At 46.4% G+C, this 20,847-nt stretch overlaps 8 protein-coding genes across 8 annotated transcripts; 3 read left to right on the top strand and 5 right to left on the bottom strand.

Moving 5' to 3' along the window:
• Positions 1-928: 928 nt before the first annotated feature.
• Positions 929-4,785, bottom strand: GGS25DRAFT_211722 (Coatomer, beta subunit). Its single transcript, XM_049256879.1, has 4 exons — positions 4,056-4,785; positions 3,571-3,991; positions 1,516-3,514; positions 929-1,440 (listed from the first exon to the last, which is right to left on the bottom strand). Exons 1-4 carry the CDS (start codon positions 4,358-4,360, stop codon positions 1,289-1,291), a joined length of 2,877 nt encoding a protein of 958 aa, XP_049117315.1. The 5' UTR covers positions 4,361-4,785; the 3' UTR covers positions 929-1,288.
• A 283-nt stretch (positions 4,786-5,068) lies between these two features.
• On the top strand, positions 5,069-6,245 carry GGS25DRAFT_484249 (Mago nashi protein). The gene is made up of 5 exons (XM_049260445.1): positions 5,069-5,384; positions 5,467-5,504; positions 5,596-5,691; positions 5,793-5,944; positions 6,037-6,245. Exons 1-5 carry the CDS (start codon positions 5,347-5,349, stop codon positions 6,178-6,180), a joined length of 468 nt encoding a protein of 155 aa, XP_049117314.1. The 5' UTR covers positions 5,069-5,346; the 3' UTR covers positions 6,181-6,245.
• Positions 6,246-6,762: 517 nt separating this feature from the next.
• On the bottom strand, positions 6,763-8,174 carry GGS25DRAFT_520131 (vacuolar import and degradation protein-domain-containing protein; the record flags this gene model as incomplete). The annotated part of the gene is made up of 4 exons (XM_049263842.1): positions 6,763-6,829; positions 6,999-7,356; positions 7,443-7,593; positions 7,668-8,174. 4 exons carry the CDS (start codon positions 8,172-8,174, stop codon positions 6,763-6,765), a joined length of 1,083 nt encoding a protein of 360 aa, XP_049117313.1.
• A 2,001-nt stretch (positions 8,175-10,175) lies between these two features.
• On the bottom strand, positions 10,176-11,683 carry GGS25DRAFT_513678 (tRNA guanosine-2'-O-methyltransferase TRM11; the record flags this gene model as incomplete). The annotated part of the gene is made up of 4 exons (XM_049262906.1): positions 10,176-10,357; positions 10,410-10,615; positions 10,665-11,512; positions 11,570-11,683. The coding sequence occupies 4 exons, from the start codon at positions 11,681-11,683 to the stop codon at positions 10,176-10,178; spliced, it is 1,350 nt and encodes a 449-aa protein (XP_049117312.1).
• Positions 11,684-12,220: 537 nt separating this feature from the next.
• On the top strand, positions 12,221-13,536 carry GGS25DRAFT_520129 (ribonuclease P 40kDa subunit; the record flags this gene model as incomplete). The annotated part of the gene is made up of 6 exons (XM_049263841.1): positions 12,221-12,301; positions 12,360-12,493; positions 12,701-12,819; positions 12,873-12,998; positions 13,053-13,446; positions 13,503-13,536. 6 exons carry the CDS (start codon positions 12,221-12,223, stop codon positions 13,534-13,536), a joined length of 888 nt encoding a protein of 295 aa, XP_049117311.1.
• GGS25DRAFT_484242 (ankyrin repeat-containing protein) lies at positions 12,990-14,484 on the bottom strand. Its single transcript, XM_049260444.1, has one exon. The coding sequence runs from the start codon at positions 14,228-14,230 to the stop codon at positions 13,586-13,588; it is 645 nt and encodes a 214-aa protein (XP_049117310.1). The 5' UTR covers positions 14,231-14,484; the 3' UTR covers positions 12,990-13,585.
• A 484-nt stretch (positions 14,485-14,968) lies between these two features.
• GGS25DRAFT_484240 (tRNA ligase) lies at positions 14,969-18,708 on the top strand. The gene is made up of 3 exons (XM_049260443.1): positions 14,969-15,161; positions 15,242-15,509; positions 15,731-18,708. The coding sequence occupies exons 2-3, from the start codon at positions 15,412-15,414 to the stop codon at positions 18,333-18,335; spliced, it is 2,703 nt and encodes a 900-aa protein (XP_049117309.1). The 5' UTR covers positions 14,969-15,161; positions 15,242-15,411; the 3' UTR covers positions 18,336-18,708.
• On the bottom strand, positions 18,709-20,789 carry GGS25DRAFT_484237 (anthranilate phosphoribosyltransferase). The gene is made up of 3 exons (XM_049260442.1): positions 20,636-20,789; positions 20,130-20,531; positions 18,709-19,995 (listed from the first exon to the last, which is right to left on the bottom strand). The coding sequence occupies exons 2-3, from the start codon at positions 20,439-20,441 to the stop codon at positions 19,090-19,092; spliced, it is 1,218 nt and encodes a 405-aa protein (XP_049117308.1). The 5' UTR covers positions 20,442-20,531; positions 20,636-20,789; the 3' UTR covers positions 18,709-19,089.
• Positions 20,790-20,847: the final 58 nt, after the last annotated feature.

The following is a 20,847-nucleotide window of genomic DNA, read 5'->3' as shown; positions in this document are numbered from 1 at the left end:
ACACACACACACACACACAGATTCTAATTATCTAGATCAACTTGCCGGCAAACACAACGCAAGGCTTGTTTTAGGATGAGATAGGTGCATGGACTAAACCTCCCACACCCGCATTCATGCCTGACTTACTATAACTAATAGCCGGCACCATATCTCATTCATTCATTCTCTACTTACCTACCTATAGGTAGCAACCATAACAGAAATCATGGATGATAAATAGCTCCAAGTAAGCCAGCAAGCCACCTGCAAGGTGATAGGCAATCATAGCTCATCTAGGTGCTTGTTTGTCCACCCTACCCTTTCATGCAAATAAATGCCGAAGGGATGGCTGGACTGAGCGAATATAATGCCCTTGTGTAGGACCTAGGTAGGTAGGTATCATACCTACAGACACTTGGATGCCTCTGCTTCGTCAGCCAAGCACCAAGTATGTCAGCTCAAGATGGACACAACTTTCTTCCCGATCCGGTCAATCCAAGCGCGTTAAATACCTACCTCCTTACCTATTACATGCCAATATACCTCACTACGACTTCGCAATCTATCAGCGAAACCTGGGGAGATGATCGCTGCGGGCTTGAGACATAAAGTACATCCCCTACCTACCTACCTACCTACCTAAAGTCCCTGGGTAGATGCTAGCCCAGCTGCATAGCGAACTTCAAGCAACCGCCATCTTGAGCCCTTAGCCACTATTCACGTTCCACGCTCCAACGTTCTAGGCTATGCCACGCCAAGCCGAATGCCGTTTTATCTCTCTATGGTGGTCGCTGGGCTTGGCTGTCGTGTAAGCATACAGAGGTATGTCTTACGCCGTGCGATTGTTAGATTCACATGTGATACCTATCAACATTCACCATCTCCATTAACATAGCAAAGTCCTTCAAAGACGAATGGGATTCTATTCCACTCATTTCTATTAACATAATTACCATGAGTTAATTGTAGCTTGGCATAGTCAAATAACAAGTTCCTTTCGTCGTAAATAGTCGCATTGCTTAATCATACCTACATACCAAAGGTACTCCAGCACCATTTTTGGGATCCATGCTACCTCGACTCAAAAATCTTCGCCTGGTATACCTAGTATCCTCATCCTCATCCTCATCCTCGTCAGAATCGCACCTCTTCTACCACCTCTTAAACCACCCTTGGTCTCCTGTAAGCCCACACACCCTTCCGGCCAACTTATAAAAGAGATACGTCACCCCTGCTAGGGATGTAGATACCGCGGCCATCTCTGGATCGATCATTATCTAATTATAGATCACCTCTTCTCCCCAGATTAAGCTGCCGCAGTACCAATCTTGTTCAACCCTTTGAGAGAACCTAGGCTGAGAGCCAAACCTTGCGACCTGCTTCTTATGCGGACGAAGCCTGTGATCGGCCCATCTTCTCCTTCCTTCTCGATGCTCAGGTTGGCTAGAGCATCCTCGCCTACGAATCGTTAGTATGTGTAAAAAGGCAAGAAGCAAGAAGCAAGAAGCAAAATGGCTGAGATGGAAAACTTACCAAAGACACTTCTGGCGTACAAGTTGGCGCTTAAGAATTGGCAGTCACCCTTCATACTAGCTTCTGGCGTGAGGCAGTTCATATTTGTGCAGGCCATCAGCTGCTCCAGGAACTCGCGAAGGCTCTTGGCCTTGCTGTTGATGTTGACCTTGTTCTCCCACTCGAATTCCGTCCACATGGTGCGGAATTGCGTTTCCGTGCAAGTGGCCGGCTGGATGTAGTCCATAATGTCCACATGAAGGTCATTTAGAATCACAACATTGGTGTCAGTACTGTGGGCGCCGTCGTACACAACATTGCCAAAGATCACACCCGTATCCGTAGACGAAACCTTGATCGTGCATTGCACATTGTGGAAATCGTGGGGGCCAAGGTTCTGCGTAGTAGGTCGCTCAACCACCTTGAGGTCACCCAGGGTAGCAAATTCAACCGACAGGTTTTGCAGCGTCTCGGTCGTCTGGTTGACCAAGAGAACGTCTAGGACGATGTCGAATTGGTGAACCTTGACATAGGCTTCGGCGTATACAGGGTCGGAAAATCCGGTCAGCTGGACAACACGGCTCAGCTTCGACGAAAGATCCTCTGCGACAGATTCCCCACCAGTGGCCTTCTCTAGATCCAGCTCAATCTCGTCGGTCCCGTCTCCCACGTTCTTCTTGGAAAGCTGTCGAATTTGCACCACGTCGTCAACTTGGATAGCGGTCTTGGCCTTCTCAAACGCAACCTTGGCTTCTCGCTTCTTCTCTTCCACTTGCACCATAGCCCGGAACGCTTTTCTCGTATCATCAAGATACACTGTTTCTAACTCCTTCCGATCCGAGAATTCAGCGAGAGATCGGATGCAGGACATTATTCTATCGACCGAATCCTCGTCGATGGGAGCCTTGACAAATTGCGACTGGCCAACACGGATGATGGAAATCATAATCAACATAGCCTCGGCTTTGAGCGCGTTCGTTCGTGCCTTATCTTGAGAGATCTCAGAATGGCGCATAACCAACTTAGTCAGAGTGGCAGAAAGCACGGTAGCCAAGTAGTAGTCGCCCTCGAGGATAAGCTGTCGCAACGGCGGCTTCTGGGCAGCCTTGACGGCCTCGAGTTTCGCAGCAGCTGCCGAGCTGCTAGTCAATGCGGTTTCAGTAGCGTACGTGCCATCGGCAAGAACTCTTCTGGATCCTGACGGTGCTGTCGATTTAGAGTGACCATTAGTCTGCTCTTTTTCTTTGTCGTCGCCGTCCACATGGTCCAATAACCGTTGTTCGGAGGCAAGGATCGGGATCTCTCCCAAGCTAGCGCGTATCCTCTTCCAAGCATCACGGATGTCGCTCTCCTCGAGGGAATACTCTCCAATAATCCAGATAATTCCGCGATACACCTTGCCTGCTCTAACCTCACTGAGAGTCTCTACTAGTCGCGCAACAATAGATGGCCTAAGCTTAGGGAACTTCTCGACGACCTCCTTGACAAACGTGATGACGTCGACTGCGGAATTATTACTGAAGTCGGCAATAAAGTCCATAAGGAGATCCACTACACTTGCAGCAACTTCCGAGAACTTGATAGCACATTGGTGAATGGAGTGGATGAGGAGTTGGCGATACTCGGCGTTCTTCTCGTATTCTTGGTCGACCGTCTTGGAAAGCTCTTTCTTAAGGAGGAGGATGACCTCTTCGACATTCTTGCTAGATACCATCTCCAAGGCGATACTGAGGGCCTTTCGCCGGACATCGATGTCAGGGCTGGTTAATGCCCTTAGAATCTCCATTACCAAATCGTCAAGTATACCCTCATTCTTTTGTCGCAACTGGTCAACTCGGTCAAGAACAATAAGTTTTACGTTGTTATCGGCTTCCTTAATACTAAGCTCAATGAATTTGGCCGCCGCCGCTTTTACTGCGACTGGGTTGCTAGTGAGGGCGGTTAGTGACGAAGCAGCTTCGTAGACGACAGTAGAGGCCCCAGCCTCGAGCAGGTCAAAAATAAGTCTCAGATATCGGGCCTGGTCATTTGTTAGCTGCCGATACATCAAAATAGCTACAGCCACAGCTAGTTTACCTTGTGCTGGGTATTCTGGACGGCATCCTTTCGGATAAACTCGAGTTCGACCAGCTGTAATAATTCCTCGGCGTTCGGGATGCCCTCAAAGACGGAGCTTAGGTAGACAAGGGCCTTTTCATGATCAATGCTAGCGAGAGCAGCAAATGCGTTGCGCTTGCAAGTGGCGTCGCTCTCTCCTTCCAAGAAAGTGGCGATTAGGTCGGCGGCATCCGGGATGAGAGACTGTGAATGTTGGAAGATGGAGGCAATGGCAAATACAGCATTCTTTCGAACGTATGCGTGACGATGCTCAAGGCAGGCCCGGGCCGAGGATAGTAAGGGTTCGATCAGCTCGGCTTCTCGTAGCTTGCATAGGAAGCGCAATGTATTTCCCCGAATATACTCGTTAGGGTGTTGAAGGTCGTTTCGAATACCATTACTAGAACCAAAGCTATTAGTGAGCCAGTCCCTAACATATGGGATCAAGCTGGTGTTGTACTCACCAGACAAGGATCATCTCCTGCTTCAGCTTGCCAGTCGCATCGAGTTTGGGGCAGATCTCGTAGTAGAAATATAGCAGCTTCTTTAGTGGTTTATATCTCGAAGGCATGACGAATCGGATGATGTGCATGAGAAGCTGCGGCATGGGATCGCCGTTTAACATGACGGTTAGAATGCGCTTCATGGTTTCGACCTTGGTTTCGTCTGTGCCCTTCTCCAGCTGCATGCGCAGATCCGACATAGAAGGCACATCAGCAGTATTGTCCTGGTGGACTAAGCTGTATGCATTTTCAAGGAAGGTCGCCATGCTGGGCAATTGTTGCGGCTCCCTACCGCGTTGGGAAATTTAAGTCTATTCGTTCGTATAGCAGAGGATAGGTGAAGACACAAAAAAGCTCACGGAGCTTTTAAAACAGTTGTCGGTTACTAGACGTAGGTTCACAAGTTCGCGGGATATTTATCGTATTTGTCGAAGCAAAGAGTAGGATTGAATAAATGGGTTTAAAGGGGAATGCCGTATTAGCGCTAGAGAGGTGGTTTAAAGAGAGCAATTTGATTATGCATCCCACGAAAAGGTGAAGTGGGTTTGCGTGGGTTGTGTAGGTGGAATGACGGCGGTGTCTGTGGTGGTGAGGTTGAAACCTTGAATAATTCAAAGGTGTTCAATGCTCAAAAAAGTTGAAAGTTTGGTGATAATGAATCGTCCAGCTGGCCCAATATCATACCTGGTACTAACGGGTCGGCCACAAGAATGTTCAAATGCCACAATCTGTCCCTCCTGAATGCATAAACAAATATGATTGGCTGAACTAAGTTCGTTACATTAAATAATCCGTTTCCGAAGATTCCCCGATGGATTGACTTTTCTACTAACCTAGTAACTAACTACCTAGTAACTAGTAACTAAACTATTGTTGAAACATTGAAGCTGACAGCATTGCATGTGAGTGTCAACTATATGCAAGTACCCAGTACACCATCTACGCAGTACTACCTAGTAGGTACCTAACCTAGTACAATCAATTGATCTGACCGCCTAGTACATACCCCTGTTCCCCATGTCCATTAAAGTGCTATGCCCCGCTAAACTTTTCGAGCTACCCAGTGCCTTGTCGCAATTGTTGCGAGGCTGAATGATTTAATCATTTAATCAACTGAAGACAAGACAACATTGAAGCCAAAATAAGACGAAACCTACTACATAATACATACACCTTCAACGGTGTAGGTTTTACTTCCAAACAGTACTCGGTCGTCTTTTAATCTTTGATAGCAAACCCGTTTATCGCAAGCATGGGTTCGACCGCCGAACCTTTTTATATACGTTACTAGTACGTACAACCACCAAACAGTATCTATACTTATGTAAGTATATCACGGAGCTTTTGGCAGCTAACTCATTGATCTCTACAGCTCAGGTCATTCCGGCCGATTTGGTCATGAATTCCTCGGTACGTTCTTTCATAGCCCACCCACACATATCTTATAGAAACATATATAAGCTCCATATCAAGTAGGATGATGTCTAACAGCAGTACGCAGAATTCGACATCCGAGTCGTAGGAGACGGCCGCAGTGCCGTGGCCCGCTACGCCAACAACTCGAACTACCGAAACGACAGTCTCATCCGCAAAGAAAGTACGCCGCATCACATCTCCCATCCACCATTCATCACCACAAGACCTACCTGGGCAAGAAGAACAAATAGCAAGCAGGGCTAATTATGTGTTGTGGTACAGTGTGCGTCAGTTCGTTGGTAGTAGACGAGATCAAGCGGATCGTCAAGACGAGCGAGATCATGAAGGAAGACGATGCCAAATGGCCGCAGAAGAACAAGGACGGTCGTCAGGAGCTGGAGATCCGTGTGGGTAATGATCACATATCATTCGAGGCAAGTCTCTTCACTTTTCCCCTTTGCCTACGTCTTACACATGCTACGTCTATAAAAAGCCAACAAATCCTAACCTTCGTTCGAATCTATAGACAGCAAAGATCGGTTCTTTAATCGATGTTACGGAGTCGGCAGATCCCGAGGGACTCCGAGTGTTCTACTACCTAGTGCAAGATCTGAAGGCGCTCGTCTTCAGTTTGACTTCGCTTCATTTCAAGATAAAGCCCATCTCGTGACGGTGATGGTAATGAGATAAGCAAAGCAAAATATACAAGAGAGAGAGATGAGAGGACAGGGAGATGGTGGCTCGATGGTGGAAGCCGTATAATTCGTCATTATGTACACGGAGTACTAGCTGTATCTCCTACTCGCCAGAAATATACCCCCAACCCCCCCTGTTTGCTCGCTAGCCGCAATGTCCGTGAAATGCTATAATAACGTCTAGGTCATGAACATAACCTTGTGTCTCTCTGGTTGGAGCCAATAAAAAGAAACACCAAGACCAGAAGACCAAAACCCCGGCTGTCCCTCTTTCTGTATAGTGGCCCCAACACCGCTTAAGTTCGTCGCGTCCGTTGCTCTTTATGTCTTTGCGATACCAAAACTGACACGCCAGTTTATCGATACGATTCATTGCCTACTTCAATGTTCCATCGTCCTGCCCCTAAAATTACTCTTGATCGAGTGAGTGATCCCGTAAACGTTGCCATCTTGAACGTCCCACCTGTGCCGACTAATCATCTCACTGGATTGATCTATCCATCCAAAGTACCTAGGAAGTTGTGTGCTTTACGCTGTATACAGCTAAGATTCATGTCTTACCGAAACTCGAGAGCAGGGAAACAGCCCCTATTCTCGACATGCTTAAGTTCGAGTTGTTGAAACCTATATGATATTAGCAAATAAGCACCCCATCACTAAAGTTATGTTGGGCGTAATGAATCTGGAGCGTAAGGTATCCATAGTACAACAAGGGCTCGTGTTGAGAACTCAAGGATAACACTGAAATCCAATTGTAATAATATAAAGGCGCATGAAATGGGAGATAACTCACTTCTCGCTCTTGGAGTGGAAATATATTCCACTAACGCTACCTTCCTTCTGATTGAAGCAAATGTAATAAAAGCCTTCAAAAGAGGCACCATTGATGGTACGAACACGATGGTCGGGTACGAGAAAGTGTTCCTTCCAGCGCATAAAGATGTTCTCGCGTTGCGCCAAGTTCGGGATCGTCACGACACCCTTGCGCACTTGCTTGCTGTACTGTCGGAAAGCGGTAAACTTGCTCCAATGATTTAGGTCGATTTTCTCTGTTGCGCCCCAGGTTGCATGCTTGGTCATGAACCCATACTTGCTACCAATAATCTCGCCCTCGAAGTAGGTTGTAAGGGTGGGGTTGTCTTCAGTTAGGCCTGCAGGGGGGGGAGAGGTTCGTTAAGTTAGCGGAGCCTGCATAGTTTACAAAAGATAGGAGTAGGAAATCAGGTGGCAAACTGACCTTGAATCTTGAGAAACCCGCATAGAAACGACTCTCTTAGGTCAACATATTTAATTTCCACTTGTACATCATACACCTGTCGTTCAGACTGTTGTGTGCCGTGGAATTTACTGCCCGGTCGTAGGAAGGATGAGGGAGACGTAGGTATTATCTTAAGCCAAGGTTAGCAACGACTTTGTTGGAACGTGGTATGACAGAACAGAAGGGATTCTTTGCGAAACGTACCCGAACATTAGATTCAAATCCCATTGACGGCGCATAGGTATATTCCTGCAACCTACCAGGTGCTACGCCATATTCCAGCTTCTCGCCATCTGCGCCGAGGGAAGCGACATCATAACCGCCACGTGGTCGCGTTCCTGCTAGTCCGTCGACGTCGCTTCTGACCAGGGTGTCGTCATCAGCATCCATCGGCTTGTATGCAGTTTGAGAAAGACCGTCGCTTTGATCAGAAGAGAGAGCAGGTTCATTGCTGTTTCTCGATTCGGGCCTAGGTGACTCAGTGGTTGATCGCGAATGTGTTGCGCCTTGGGCCATGGCAGGTGAGAGTGCGCTATCAGGTTCGGGGGATGAGGATGACTCTTGACTGTCAACATTCATTTCTAGTCCATCTTGGTCGGGTCGCCAACTACTACTGGTGGATCGAAGTAATACTTCATCTGGGTCGGGGCACGAGGAGCTATGTGTTCGGGGAGGGAGGTCGGGAGGCGGATTTCGAGAGGGGGTAGGCATGACTACCTAAGGCACTATAGCTCTATAGGTAGGTTGGTAGGTAGGTAGGTAGGATGGATGGACGTATGGACGTATGGACGTATGGACGTATATCGATAGGAAAAGAGTTCAATGTTGTTTATGGTCCCCTAACTTGTAAGTAGTATGTATATCAGGGCTCTTTGTCTCTCGACAAATTTGACAGAATTGTTCAGTATCTGTATCTGTCTTCCGAACTTTCATTCGATGGGCTGCATGTGCCTGTCTGAATAAACAATAAAGCGGTATGTAATTGTTGTCGCCTCGTGGAAATATACAAGTAGATTAATGCAAAAGACAAGAAGAGAACATTGGGGAAAATAAAAAAAGAGAAAGCTAAACGGGAAAAAGAAAAGAAAGCGATTTGTCTCGTGATAATCAATGTGGAAGAACAGAAAGCTTTAATCGCCAGAGCGTTCGGGCAATATAGTACCTAGTGGTAAATAAGTACACGACTTTTTAATTATCGTAGGGATTAAAGAATGCCGACTTTCACAAGTTTCAATGTTGGGTGGGCTTGACCTGTTGCAGGATTGTAGTGTGTAGTGTGAGTTCTGTAAGTCTGGGCGAGGGGTGTTGAGTTTCTGGGGGTGGAGAGTGGAGAGGCGGTCCCAAGAGTTGTCTTAACTGGTTATGGCTTGGAACAGGGATATAAAAGGGGGGGGAGTTTTTATAGCCGTCAGTCTAAGAATAACATTTCAAGTACCTAATGTACTATGCCGTATGTACTATTTATTATAGGTACTTTAGTAGGCATGGATATACATACTTTAGATGCTGAATACACCACGTTATTAATATGCCTTAAAGTTATTTACTATTTAATGTCCGTGGTATTGGTAGGAAAACACTTATCTATATCAAGTAGTAATAGAATAAAGATCTTGTTGATATCTTTGAAGATGATCCTTTAGACACGTTAAATTTGATGTACCTGTGTGCATATGCAGATACCTACTACGTGCAAAAGCCAAGGCCTTTTATTCAATCACATGAGTTAGTTGAATCCTTGACCGCTAGAAACGGAAGAAGTATAGGGGAATCTCTTCAATGCTGACGAGTTCAGACTCTTTGGGGGTTCGATGATATCACACAAGGGACCCGAGGAATAATAAGAATGCATAACACCATTCTCTACCCTTCCGTTCATCTCACATACTTTCGAGAATATCTACATATATAGCAGAATTACTTTTGATAGGAATGTTTTTGAGGTTCCCAAATTCCACACCCTCATGCTATGTACTTATTCAAGTATTTGACGGAGGCGTTTTTTGGTGACTGAGACAATGTGCCATGTGTTGTACATACATAATGTATATTGACGCCGCTAGTGGGACATATGTATGTACATCTGGAAAGCTGCATACGGTGTAACAAGAGAAAATTTGAAGTGATCAACATACGCGACAACATTGACGATGAATATTAACTGAATAATCTTTCTGTAAATCTGTAAGCGTTGACTAAAAGTATATATACCTAGACAAAACAGCAGTGAAGCGACAATGAGGATTGATACCTAGTATAACACTATCTACATGTACATGTAGGTGTCTACATATGTACCTCGGTAACCGTTGCTAGGATGAGATCAATTGATAATATTCAAGCAGTAATAGAGTTCATTCGGGGCAAACTCAAATGTTCAAGGTTGGATTCAGATGGACGTGACGGCCCGCTGACGTTAACTTTGGAAATGGAGCAATTGCACGAACCCTAGATACATCCTAGTGCATGCCTACATGGTCCACGGCATTAAGGACCAGAGAGTGGGCAACACATAAACTCTATTATGAGCACTTGAGTAGTCGTCAGGCCAGAGGCAATGTGAACTTTTTAACCACATGCAACTAATTTTGCTGATTAGATTGAAGCACTCGACAGCAGTTGTGACATCGGAATGTGTAGAAAGCCATGATATCTCTTGCACCTCATCCAGAAATGAAGATATCTTACGAAATATGACTTTGTATCTTATTATTAGTTCACAACGTCTGGGTTCGCTTTTTCTGATTTGAATCCCTTAAAGTAAGCACGGCGGAACGCGTTCAGGTCGTCTGCGGTATGGCCATTCTGTTGTTCCTCCTGCTTCCTCTGCGAAAGGGCAGACATATCTACTTCGGCCTCTGGTAGGCGACGGTAGGTGATGAGCCTTCTTGACCCTAACATACTATAAGCTCAGTCTATAACGGAAAATATATGTAATAAACTTACATTTGTTAAATACTTGAGTGCAGACAACCACGAGTTCCAGGCATGGATGTGCTGGTATGGGGATTTCTTGCTCTTCGTCATTGGCCGTGGGCATCCAGAATGATAGACGGCCATTATCCACCAATGTATCGGCAGCAAAGTTAAGTATGTCATCTAACATGGCCATAAAACTATATGGTTTCTTGGGAGGTACGAAGCGCGGATTCCTGTTCGAGTTAGCAATCCCTATTCAGGGGTTCGTCACGGATATCTTACCGGTACAGCTGCTTCCCCTTTTCTACGAGCCAGGCATCCTTCTGCTCCGGATCTTTACAGCCCAGAACTCTCAATCCTTCCCTTACCCCGTATGGTGGATCACAGACGATGCCGTCAAATGTTCTTGCTCTCCGCACAGGACTGTTCGTCAAATCGCAAACGAAAACATCACCTAGCAATTTCTCCAATCCATACTGTTGGAAGTTGCCCTTCAGACTTTTCTTTCCGCCTTCACCCCGGACACTGCGGCCGTCAATATCACTTCCGAAGCCAAGAGCTCCAAAATGTGCACAGGCAATCGGGAAGCTGCCGGTTCCCACGAAAGGGTCGTAGAAAATCTTTCCTGGCGCAGCAAGCGCAATATTCGCTGTAACCAAAGCCAACTCAGAATCCATAGAGGTCGTGCTAATGTATCCTCTCTTCTTGAGATCATAGGTCTTGATCACTTCCCTTACGCTACGACCTACAAGACGGCCAAAATAGATCCGTAAGGGGTCAGGGAGGTTCCGCGGCACGGCATCAAAGTCCCATTGCTCGAAGATGGTGAATTCTTGATCGGGGGACTTTAGCAGAATTAAGCCTTCGAAGGCTAAGTAGGCGAATGAATTTATGAGCTCTATTTTCCGCTTATCCGGTCGAGAGCCCTGATAGGTGTCTATATTGATCTTAAATGAGACATCTTTGTATTGTGGCCACAGATGAGCAGTATCACGCTTGATGATGGCGTGAAGCTCATCGTAGTTTTCGGCTGTACCCCAGTGCTCATGGATAGTTTGCGCCAATACAGAGCGCTTTAAAAGAGCCTTCGCAGCATCTTCGGACGGCAATCTTACTACGCAGAAAGGTGACTATGTAAGGGTAAGCACAAAGAGTCATGAGTGGTATTGATGGTGTACAGGATTTACCTCTTCACTATAAGAAATGACGTTGAGGTCTATACCTTCGACGATAGCGAGCGACTGAATCTCCGCTAAGCGGAAGGTCTCATGCGACTGTGAAAAACGAATGAGATACTCCATCATGGGCTATGTCCCTTGCGCCGTGTTGTGTCTATCCAGAGCAAAACAAATTAGATGCTTGTGCTATATCTCTATCTATAAGCCGCTCCATCTGAGATTGATAGTATAATATGGTTGCTATCACCAAAGTCGTTGGCATTGTAGAAAAGAAGAGAAAGTTAGGGTGAGAATAAAATGGTGATGTCTGCGATGGCGCTATGACCGATGTATGCATAAGATCTTTTATTGAAATTTAAAAAATCAAATTACGCCTTTTAGTGAGATTAGTCGTATATCGGAGCAGTACTATGCTAGTTTGTAAAATAAAATCACAGTAGGCTTGTATACCTAGTAGGTACATATTATGTACATCAAATTCAAATTACAGAGTATCGTGACTATCGTCTTCCATATTCATGTCCTTTATTGTATTCAAACCTGGTCTTCGGCGCCAACTACTCTTTTTGCACATATAAAAGGGTCTTCATAGCGAATATGTTTTCGTTCGCCACCCCAAGCGTCTATCAATCTGCCAAATGCTTCGTCACGTACGGCGTAATGGGTCACCCCAATCCTCAACACTTGCCGAGTAAAGGGAAGCCATGGACTGCATTGTTGGCCCAGGACTTCGTTCATGATGTTCGTGTTCCCTCATTTCCGTACAGATATTGTATAACAGTGTCTAATCTTTCGATAGGTGGAACTCATACTTCCTCAAGAGGTCATGCAGCTCGTCAAGGATAGGATCACCGGTGACCCAGGTCGGGCGCCTGAGTTTTATAGGGTTATCATGACACTCGGAAATATCCTCGATGCTGATTTCTTCACCCAGTACATAAAAATAGGTAAATATTTTCTATGTCTCCTACGACCAAAATAGCATTGCTTGCGCTGACAATGGATGATGGAAGGAAATATTATCATGCTTTCAGAGGGAAGATCGGATTCTGATAATGTGGTTTCACTAAAAGAAGGCAAGTGGCCCCTTGTGATTTATTTCAACGTAACCTACATAAAGAAAAACCATGTGATTGACAGTGGTTTTGTCATTTTAGGTGTGCTCACGATGTATCTTGAAAAGGAGACATACGAACGAGCCGGGCTAGTTGGGAAGACACATGGAGTAAAAGGTAAACGAGGCCTAAAGCCGAGATGGAGTAAGTTCAGTCCCATCAAAGTATCTTCTCGCTAGTACTTACTATGCTTGCAGTTGTACAAGTCGATCTTAGGAGCCCTTCTATGCTTCATGGCAAGAAGGGCTTCGATAGGCTGGCGTATGCATGCAAAAACGTGTTCAACACACCAGTCACATGGCTTTTCCACAGACTCACAAAGAGTAAGTAATATATACCTAATCAAGGACATCGTATCTGACATCTATAACGCATAGCCCCTACCCCAGATCCTCTCTTACGGCACTATCCTACCAAATACACCTCACGTCCTGAAATTTCCGAGGATCTCTTCATGAATATTCCACTGTTAAAGCCTTCACCTGCCATCCTTGAACCTCAGAATCGCTTAGATCTCGATGATTTTGCGCTAGATATCTATGAATGGCTCTCTCTAGTCCGGCTCAATAGTCCGCGACTAAGAGTAGGTGACAAGATCGACCCTTATTTGTCTGATTACTCAGTTCCTGGTCAAGCTGAAGAAATCCAAGAGGGCAAGCTATGTCGAATCAGTTGGCAAGGCTTCATCTCGCCCAAGTGGACTCAAAAGCTACTGGCGGATGTAATACTCGCACTGCCATCTAAGTCGTGGTTTTCGCTGAGCGTAACATCGTTCGCAAAAGGTATCGTTGGGGATACCGCTGACTGTACCATTCTCCGGCCGCCAGACTCGCCCAAGGAGTATTTCCTCTGGGATATTAAGAGTCATGACTACAAAGCATTATCGCGATGATTTGTTCGGCTGCCGGAATTAGTCTGATGACTCTCGCCTTTGCCGAACGTTACGACTGATGGGATCTTCTGCCAGCATCATCTCTTCAATTACTTGTCTGAGTGCGTGCTGGCCGGTTGGATCTCGGTAGTCCGGACGTGCAATTATTTCTTCTATCCTCCGTCGAAATATAGGGTCGATTTCAACATCATCCTCTTCGGATGCTGGTGCCCAGCCGCTGAGGTATAAGTTGAGCTCGTCGTGCGGTAACTCTCCGTTGGTGCCATTCGACAGAGCTGGGGCGCTATTTCCATCTTCTTTACTTTCTAGGTATTCAGCAACTTCGGGAAAATCCCCCTCTTCGTCTATTTTCTCGCGCGCGGTAAAGCCCTCTGAACCTCGGATTGTTATATCAGCGCCCAACTCTTCGACCAGCAATCTAGCCGCATCCACAGTTTCGACCACGAAGAGAGCCGTTTCTTCGTCTTCGTCGCGTAGGTTGACATCGACGTTGAACTCGAGGACCAAAGCTCGCAGAAGCTCTAGATGGTTATAGCTTGCTGCTGCATGCAGTAGAGAGTAGCCGTGAGAATCCTGTCCCGCAGCTAATTCTGAATTTTGGCGGAGGAGAGGTAGCAGTTCTGGGCTGTTATCCGCGGCCAACAGGAACGGGTTGGCGGACATTGTGTAGGTAGGCAGGAAGGTATGTAGGTACCTGGGAAGCTAGGTACGTAGTAGATAGCTTGGAACTTGATTTAATAATTGAGAGTCGCAATATTTCTCAGATGGTCAATTCTTCGTAGAAAAAAGTTTGCAAAATTCTGAACTATCGCGATTGCTGTCGTCCTAAAGAAGATGTGGGAGAATCAGTGCATATCGGTGTAGATACCTCTTAAGTATAAATGCGACAACTTGAGCTCCTCGGAAGAGCCCCGCCGTTTTTTTTTTTACTGCTAGGCTCACTAAATTGTGCCCCTCATTAGTAATTCAATTTCTACTAGAGTTGAGGACTGTAATTAATTACATGCCTGTACCATGTAGTAAATCACAATACTAAGGTTAGGTAGGTATTGTGCACTGCGAATGACATCATTTCACACTTTCTCGTACACGAACTCGTTTGTATCAATAAATGATTATACAGTATGTACCTAGGGTGAGATATATGTTCTTGTCTTCCTAAACGTATACAAATTGCATACGAGCCTTGAGCTTCGTTTCAAACACAGGGTTTTAGAATAAACAGTTTTACATCTCAAGTTTCCTCTCATCGTATACCATTGGGAAATATTGGTTTGTATGCGCCAAAGGGTGTCACATGACTCCATCGTACTCGAAAAAATAATTGTGGCTCTGCAAGTTTTCATTTTCAATGTTGGACGCCTGGGCTGTGTCATATTATACCGAAAAAACCCTTCTGAAGGTGGGGCAAACCGCTAATTTTTGAAACTTATATGCCATGTGCCTAGCTACTGCCGGCTACCTACAAATGTAATGTAGTACAAAAAAAAACGTTAACATCAAATCTATTGGATTGATACATACCTAAGTTTATGTATTTGCCTTATTAACTCAACTGTCAACTATTCACACATAGTACTCGCGAACCGTTAAGGCAAGTACGTGTAAATTCATACTTTTCTCCGCGTCTGGCAGTTTCGAACGTCTAACAAGGGTAACATTATTACATTGCAGCACAAGTACCTTACCTCCAGGGCCACCTACCACTGCTACCAGCCAACCAACATTGAACATTGAACATTGAACCTACATATATGTAGTATCTTCTAACTACCTATCTCATTTCTCGGCCAGTGAAACCACTTCTTTCACCTTAACCAATTCTTTGAGGCACCCGGTGACTCATGCCGACCGTTAAACGATCCTCTTACCTGAGGTTGGGCCAAATTCGTACCCGCCTCAGTTCTTCCACCGTCTATAATAATCTTTCACTGCGCAAGTCGTAGGTTATATGAAACTACACAATTTACCAACTTCCTTCCCCCCTTCACTTTCTCTCCATACTTTCTCGCCACACATTCACACTTTCACCCTATTCACCTCTGCCTAGCAGTAAGGAGCTTTTATAGTTCTTTGCCTAGATCTATCGGTGCTTTGTGTTGCACATCAGGAATCAACTAGAAGTCAATGAGAAGTGAGGCTAACTGACCAAATACCTTGCAGAGGTATTCGTATACCATTTATTGGTGGCTTTCACCAACTTTCCGCCAGTTTCACGCGTCACTCGTCAACCTCACTGCCATATCTTAGTTGTCCTAGGCTACAGACACTTCTTGCTACTGCCCCGCCCAGGGTTCAGCTAGGCAAGGTTCGACAAACAAAATTATCATCTTTCATTCAACAAGGCCATCATCGCCAGTTGACCATGGAGGCTTCTGGAGAGACTTCGGCAGCACCGTACCCATATCAGGACCAAGATCCAGAGGATATCTCTAAACTAATCACCAGATTGAACCGAGGGTCCAGGAACAAGGCCCTAGCTAGGAAGACCACCTATGCTGTTAAGGGGTCCCCTGACAACATTTCCGTTAATTCCTGGCGTCTTCAAGATTGGGATTACAAAAAGGCTGGATTGCCTACTTATGCTCGAGGTCTGTTTACAGCAAAGAACCGCCGTGGCCAGCAGGAGATCGTTGTTAGGGGATATGATAAATTCTTCAACATTGACGAAGTGCAGGCTACCAAATGGGCAAAAATAATGACCAATACCCAAGGCCCATATGAACTAACCTTGAAGGAGAACGGATGCATCATCTTCATCAGTGGCCTTGAGGACGGTACTCTCCTTGTGTGCAGCAAGCATTCTACTGGAGATCGTAGCGATGTTGAAGTCAGCCATGCTAGCGCTGGCGAGAGATGGGTCGATAAACAGCTGGCTACGATTGGAAAGACAAGAGAAGAGTTTGCCCGAGAGTTGAGACGAAGAAATGCGACTGCTGTAGCCGAGCTTTGCGATGATGAATTTGAAGAGCATATCTTAGCATATGGTCCCGAAAAAGCCGGCCTTTATCTCCATGGCGTTAACGTCAACATTCCCGAGTTCCTGACGTATTCAAGCGATCTGGTCCACCAGTTTGCCGATGATTGGGGATTCCGCAAGATTGCAGTCAAAAAGATGGACGATGCCGCCTCTGTGAAGACCTTCTTGGAGGGCGTCGCTCAATCAGGAGCACATGAAGGTCGAGATGTTGAAGGCTTTGTCATCCGCTGCAAGATGTCTCGTTATCCGGAAAGGGCACCACATACCGACTGGTTTTTCAAATTCAAGTTTGAGGAGCCATACTTACTATATCGACAATGGCGAGAGTGTACCAAGTCTTTAATCGCCGGAAAGCCCCCTAAATACAAGAAGCATCTTAAGATTACCAATGAGTACCTCCAGTATGCTCGCAAAAGGTTAGCCTCGGACCCCGATTTGGCGAAGGCCTATAACGAGAATCATGGCATTATCGGCCTTCGCGATGACTTCCTAGCATACAAGCATATGAAGGGTTCAGATGCAGCCAACATCGAGAATGAGAATGGAAATGAGGTCCTAGATTCTGTCACTCGGGATGTTGTCCTTGTTCCCATTGCTACTATTGGATGCGGAAAGACTACAGTCGGTATCGCTCTTACTCATCTTTTCGGCTGGGGTATTATCCAAAACGACAACATACAAGGAAAGTTGCGGCCTACGAAGATGGCCGATGGTGTCACGGCACTTCTTCTAGAGCATCCAGTCGTCATATCAGACCGGAACAACTCGGAACGCCGAGAGCGAGAACAGATCATCAAGGATCTACACCAGAGAAGCAAAGACGTACGACTAGTTGCTTTAAACTTTGCTCATGGAGACATAGATGAGATAAAGAGAGTCACAAGGGAGCGAGTGTTGAAACGAGGCGATAACCACCAAACTATCCAAGCTGCTTCAGATGAGGCTAAGGTTCTTGGAATTATGGACAATTTCATCGAGAGGTTCCAGCCTTGCGACCCCGATAACAGGCCAGATAGTTATTTCGACTGGATCATCGATCTAGATCCTACCAAAGATAGTCGGGCCAACGTAGAAACTGTGGTTAGGGAATTGCACCAAAGATATCCATCTCTTATTACTAGGTTGCCTAGCGATGAAGAGATGGACGAGGCCGTTAAAGCTGCTATCGAGAATTACAAGCCTGACTTAAGGCATACCATTCCTGACCGAGGCAAAAAGCCGGATCAATTGAAGCATTCAGAACAACTTCATATCCCTAAAAAAAAGAAGCCGCTGGAATATATGTCTATTTCTGTTCCTGGCAAGGAGATCAGGGTTGCGCTTGAGGATGCTTTTAAGGACACGGACCCGGAGACACAACGATTCTACAAGCAACTACAACAGACACGACGTATCCAACCTCTCTTCCACGTAACACTCATGCATCGTGCGTCATCTAAGGAAAACCCAGAACTATGGCAACAATACGTGAAACTCGAAGCCGAGAGCAAGAGTGAAGATGGAAAGGTAGATGAATGCGACGTCCAGCTCGAGCGTGTTGTGTATGACGATCGTGTCATGGCCATTGTTGTGCGCTTGCTCGACGAAGAAGGAAAGTGGAAATGTGTCAACAAGGTGCCACACATCACGGTTGGTACAAGCGATAGCAATGTCAAGCCAAAGGAAAGCAATGATCTTCTCGCACGGTGGCTTGAGGTTGGCAGCGGGGGCGACACAGGTATCGGCGAACGACTCATTGATGGCAAGACCACGTTGAAGGGCAATGTCCGCGGCGTGCTATCGAGATAGGAATCTAGAAACTCGCATTCGGCTGAACGTCCCCAGAGGGTGCAGGCAAATAACAGAAGCAGAGGACAGAACTCTCGGAGAGGTAGAGGAAGAGGGCGGGGTGGAGCTCGAGGTGATAGAGTGGATAGGGAAAAGGAGGAGGTTGCATGAGAAGCCCTCCCCCCTAAAAACGGATACTAGGTATGGCAAGAACGTATGATGCATACAGAGTCGACGAAAAGCTCAGCACTGCTCCTATACCTACCTACATAGTACCTGGTTTATCTTGTTTCACCCCAATGCCCTAAAATACCTAGGCATTTCACAACGGTTGGCATTACTAGGTACCTACCTAGCACACATAGTAGTCAATACAATCGCCTCTTCTGTCAATCCAGAAATGATTCCCTTAATTCTCTAACCTCCTAGTCCCCCTGTCCCCTTACTAGATACCTGCCTATATAGGTAGCTTTGATGCTATCGATTTTTCTCCATCCATTGGAGCCCCTTTATTTTCCCAGTTCACACATACCTAGGTACCTATCCTCTAACCTGATCACAGGCATCTTTCAGCCAGCTCACCAACCAACCATAAAACCGTCTCCTGTTCCACTGATAGCCTCCGCAAGACCCCTATTTGCAATATCCTATGAAAAGACTTTTAAAACATCAGCACCCCTCCTTTTTATTTCCTGTCCTTGACATAGGTAACTAATATTTGGGAGACATGGAAGTAAACAAAAAAAAAAAAAGAAAAAAAGTCTCCTATCTTCTTCTAAGCAGGTAGGGTATTCGTAACCTCAGCAAACGCATTCCACTGTTTCCATGCCTCGCCGCTCTTGATCGTCCAGCGCGCCCTCCTAACACCCTCCTTCCAGCGCCCCCCTCCAGGACCCCTTTCTTTGACCACGTTCCCGTCATCGCCGGATCCCATGTTACTTGAATCTGCCTCACAGACTCCCGCGACAACTAGGAATGCTGCCGTGTTCATGAGCACGAACTCGAGGATCGGGTCATTGGATGGGACCTCGTTCTGTAGTATTTTGCGCAAGATTTCCGCGTTCTCGTGGGGTTCGCGACCGGGCGATACGGTGCTTAGCGGGTGTGCGCTCAGCCCAAAGTCAGTGGGCTCGAGGGTGAAATGTTCGACGTCGACAGTACCACTCGCGTGCTCAACTAGCTGCCAGCATAGCGTGGGCCCCGCGCAGGATACCTCGTCGAGCTGCTCCTTGCCGCAAACAACGAGGCCTTTTCGCGCACCCGCTATACGCAAGGCCTCGGCGAATACCGGGCCTAGATCATCGCGGGCAACGCCCAGCATGCGCGCCTCGATGGCATCGCCGAAGGGGTTACTCAATGGGCCAAGTAGGTTGAATATGGTACGCCAGCCGAGCTCCTTGCGGATCGAGGCTACGTGGCGCATGCCCGGGTGGAAGACGGGTGCGAATAGGAAAGCGTAGTTGGTCTGCGAATAGACGTCGGTGATGGTGGATGGAGTGATACGGTTGAGTTGCGCGGGGGTGGGGCGCATTGTCATGAGGAGGTCTGCGGACCCAGACTTTGAGGTTGAAGCACGGTTACCGTGTTTGGCAATAAGAAGCAGTGAAGAGGCTAGAATGGATGAAGTCGTGGATATGTTGAATGTGTTGTGGGAGTCACCGCCTGTGCCGACTATATCGCACTGGATTTATAAATACGTATTATTATGCTGCTTCTGTTGCGTAGTGATAAAGGCCATCTGTCTATTTCGTATAACGTATGCCTCTATTCCGGAGGAAAGTATATGGATGAGATGGGCTTAGGGGAGAGACTTACTAGGCCACCATTATATTTGCCTTCAGGCCTGCGTCTCTTTTCGATAACAGACTCAAGGCCGGCCAGGTCGATCTTAGCAGCATGGGCGCGCATGGCGGCAGAGGCCTCAGCGAGAACGTCAGCGCGGCGGTCCCATGCTGTGAAGTGAAGGGCTGTCAGTAAGGAGCCCGTTTGAACAGGGCTCAGCTTGTTGACAAATATAAGTGATAAGGCATGGGCGATCTCTTTTGCTGTGACGTTCTCCTTAGCCGGGTCAGGCCACAGCCTTTGGAGGAGCGGCCGGATATCTTCAAAGGCAGTCTCATCGGCCATTGCGACTTGTTTGTCTTATAGTATGTCTTCTTATAAGCTTGTCGGAAACTTGGTTTATAAAAGCAACTAGCTAGGTAAGCTACCTAGTGCCTTGCTATGAGATTAGTATTCGTTTTAACACAGCAATTATCGCAGTTTCGGCTTTTCATGTGTTAGGTAAAAAGAGAAGAAGAAAGAGAAAGAGATTGTCTTACATGTAGGATAAGATGTTGGTTATATGCAAGATGAGAGATGTCAGGAAAAGGGGTTGCTTCCTATCCTGTGACTCAATGGAACCTTATTCTTGTCCGGTATCCTAATTCTACTATGCTGTGTAGGTAGATATACAGTAATTGAGGTCGGCGGATGATTTACAGATACCCCGCCATCGGATACCTTAGGTGGGGCTTGGAGGGGACCCCTTGAC

This window comes from Hypoxylon fragiforme (assembly GCF_022984875.1).
Source record: "Hypoxylon fragiforme strain CBS 206.31 chromosome Unknown GGS25scaffold_4, whole genome shotgun sequence".
NCBI classification, from domain to species: domain Eukaryota; kingdom Fungi; phylum Ascomycota; class Sordariomycetes; order Xylariales; family Hypoxylaceae; genus Hypoxylon; species Hypoxylon fragiforme.
This window is presented reverse-complemented; position numbering and strand designations above follow the sequence as displayed.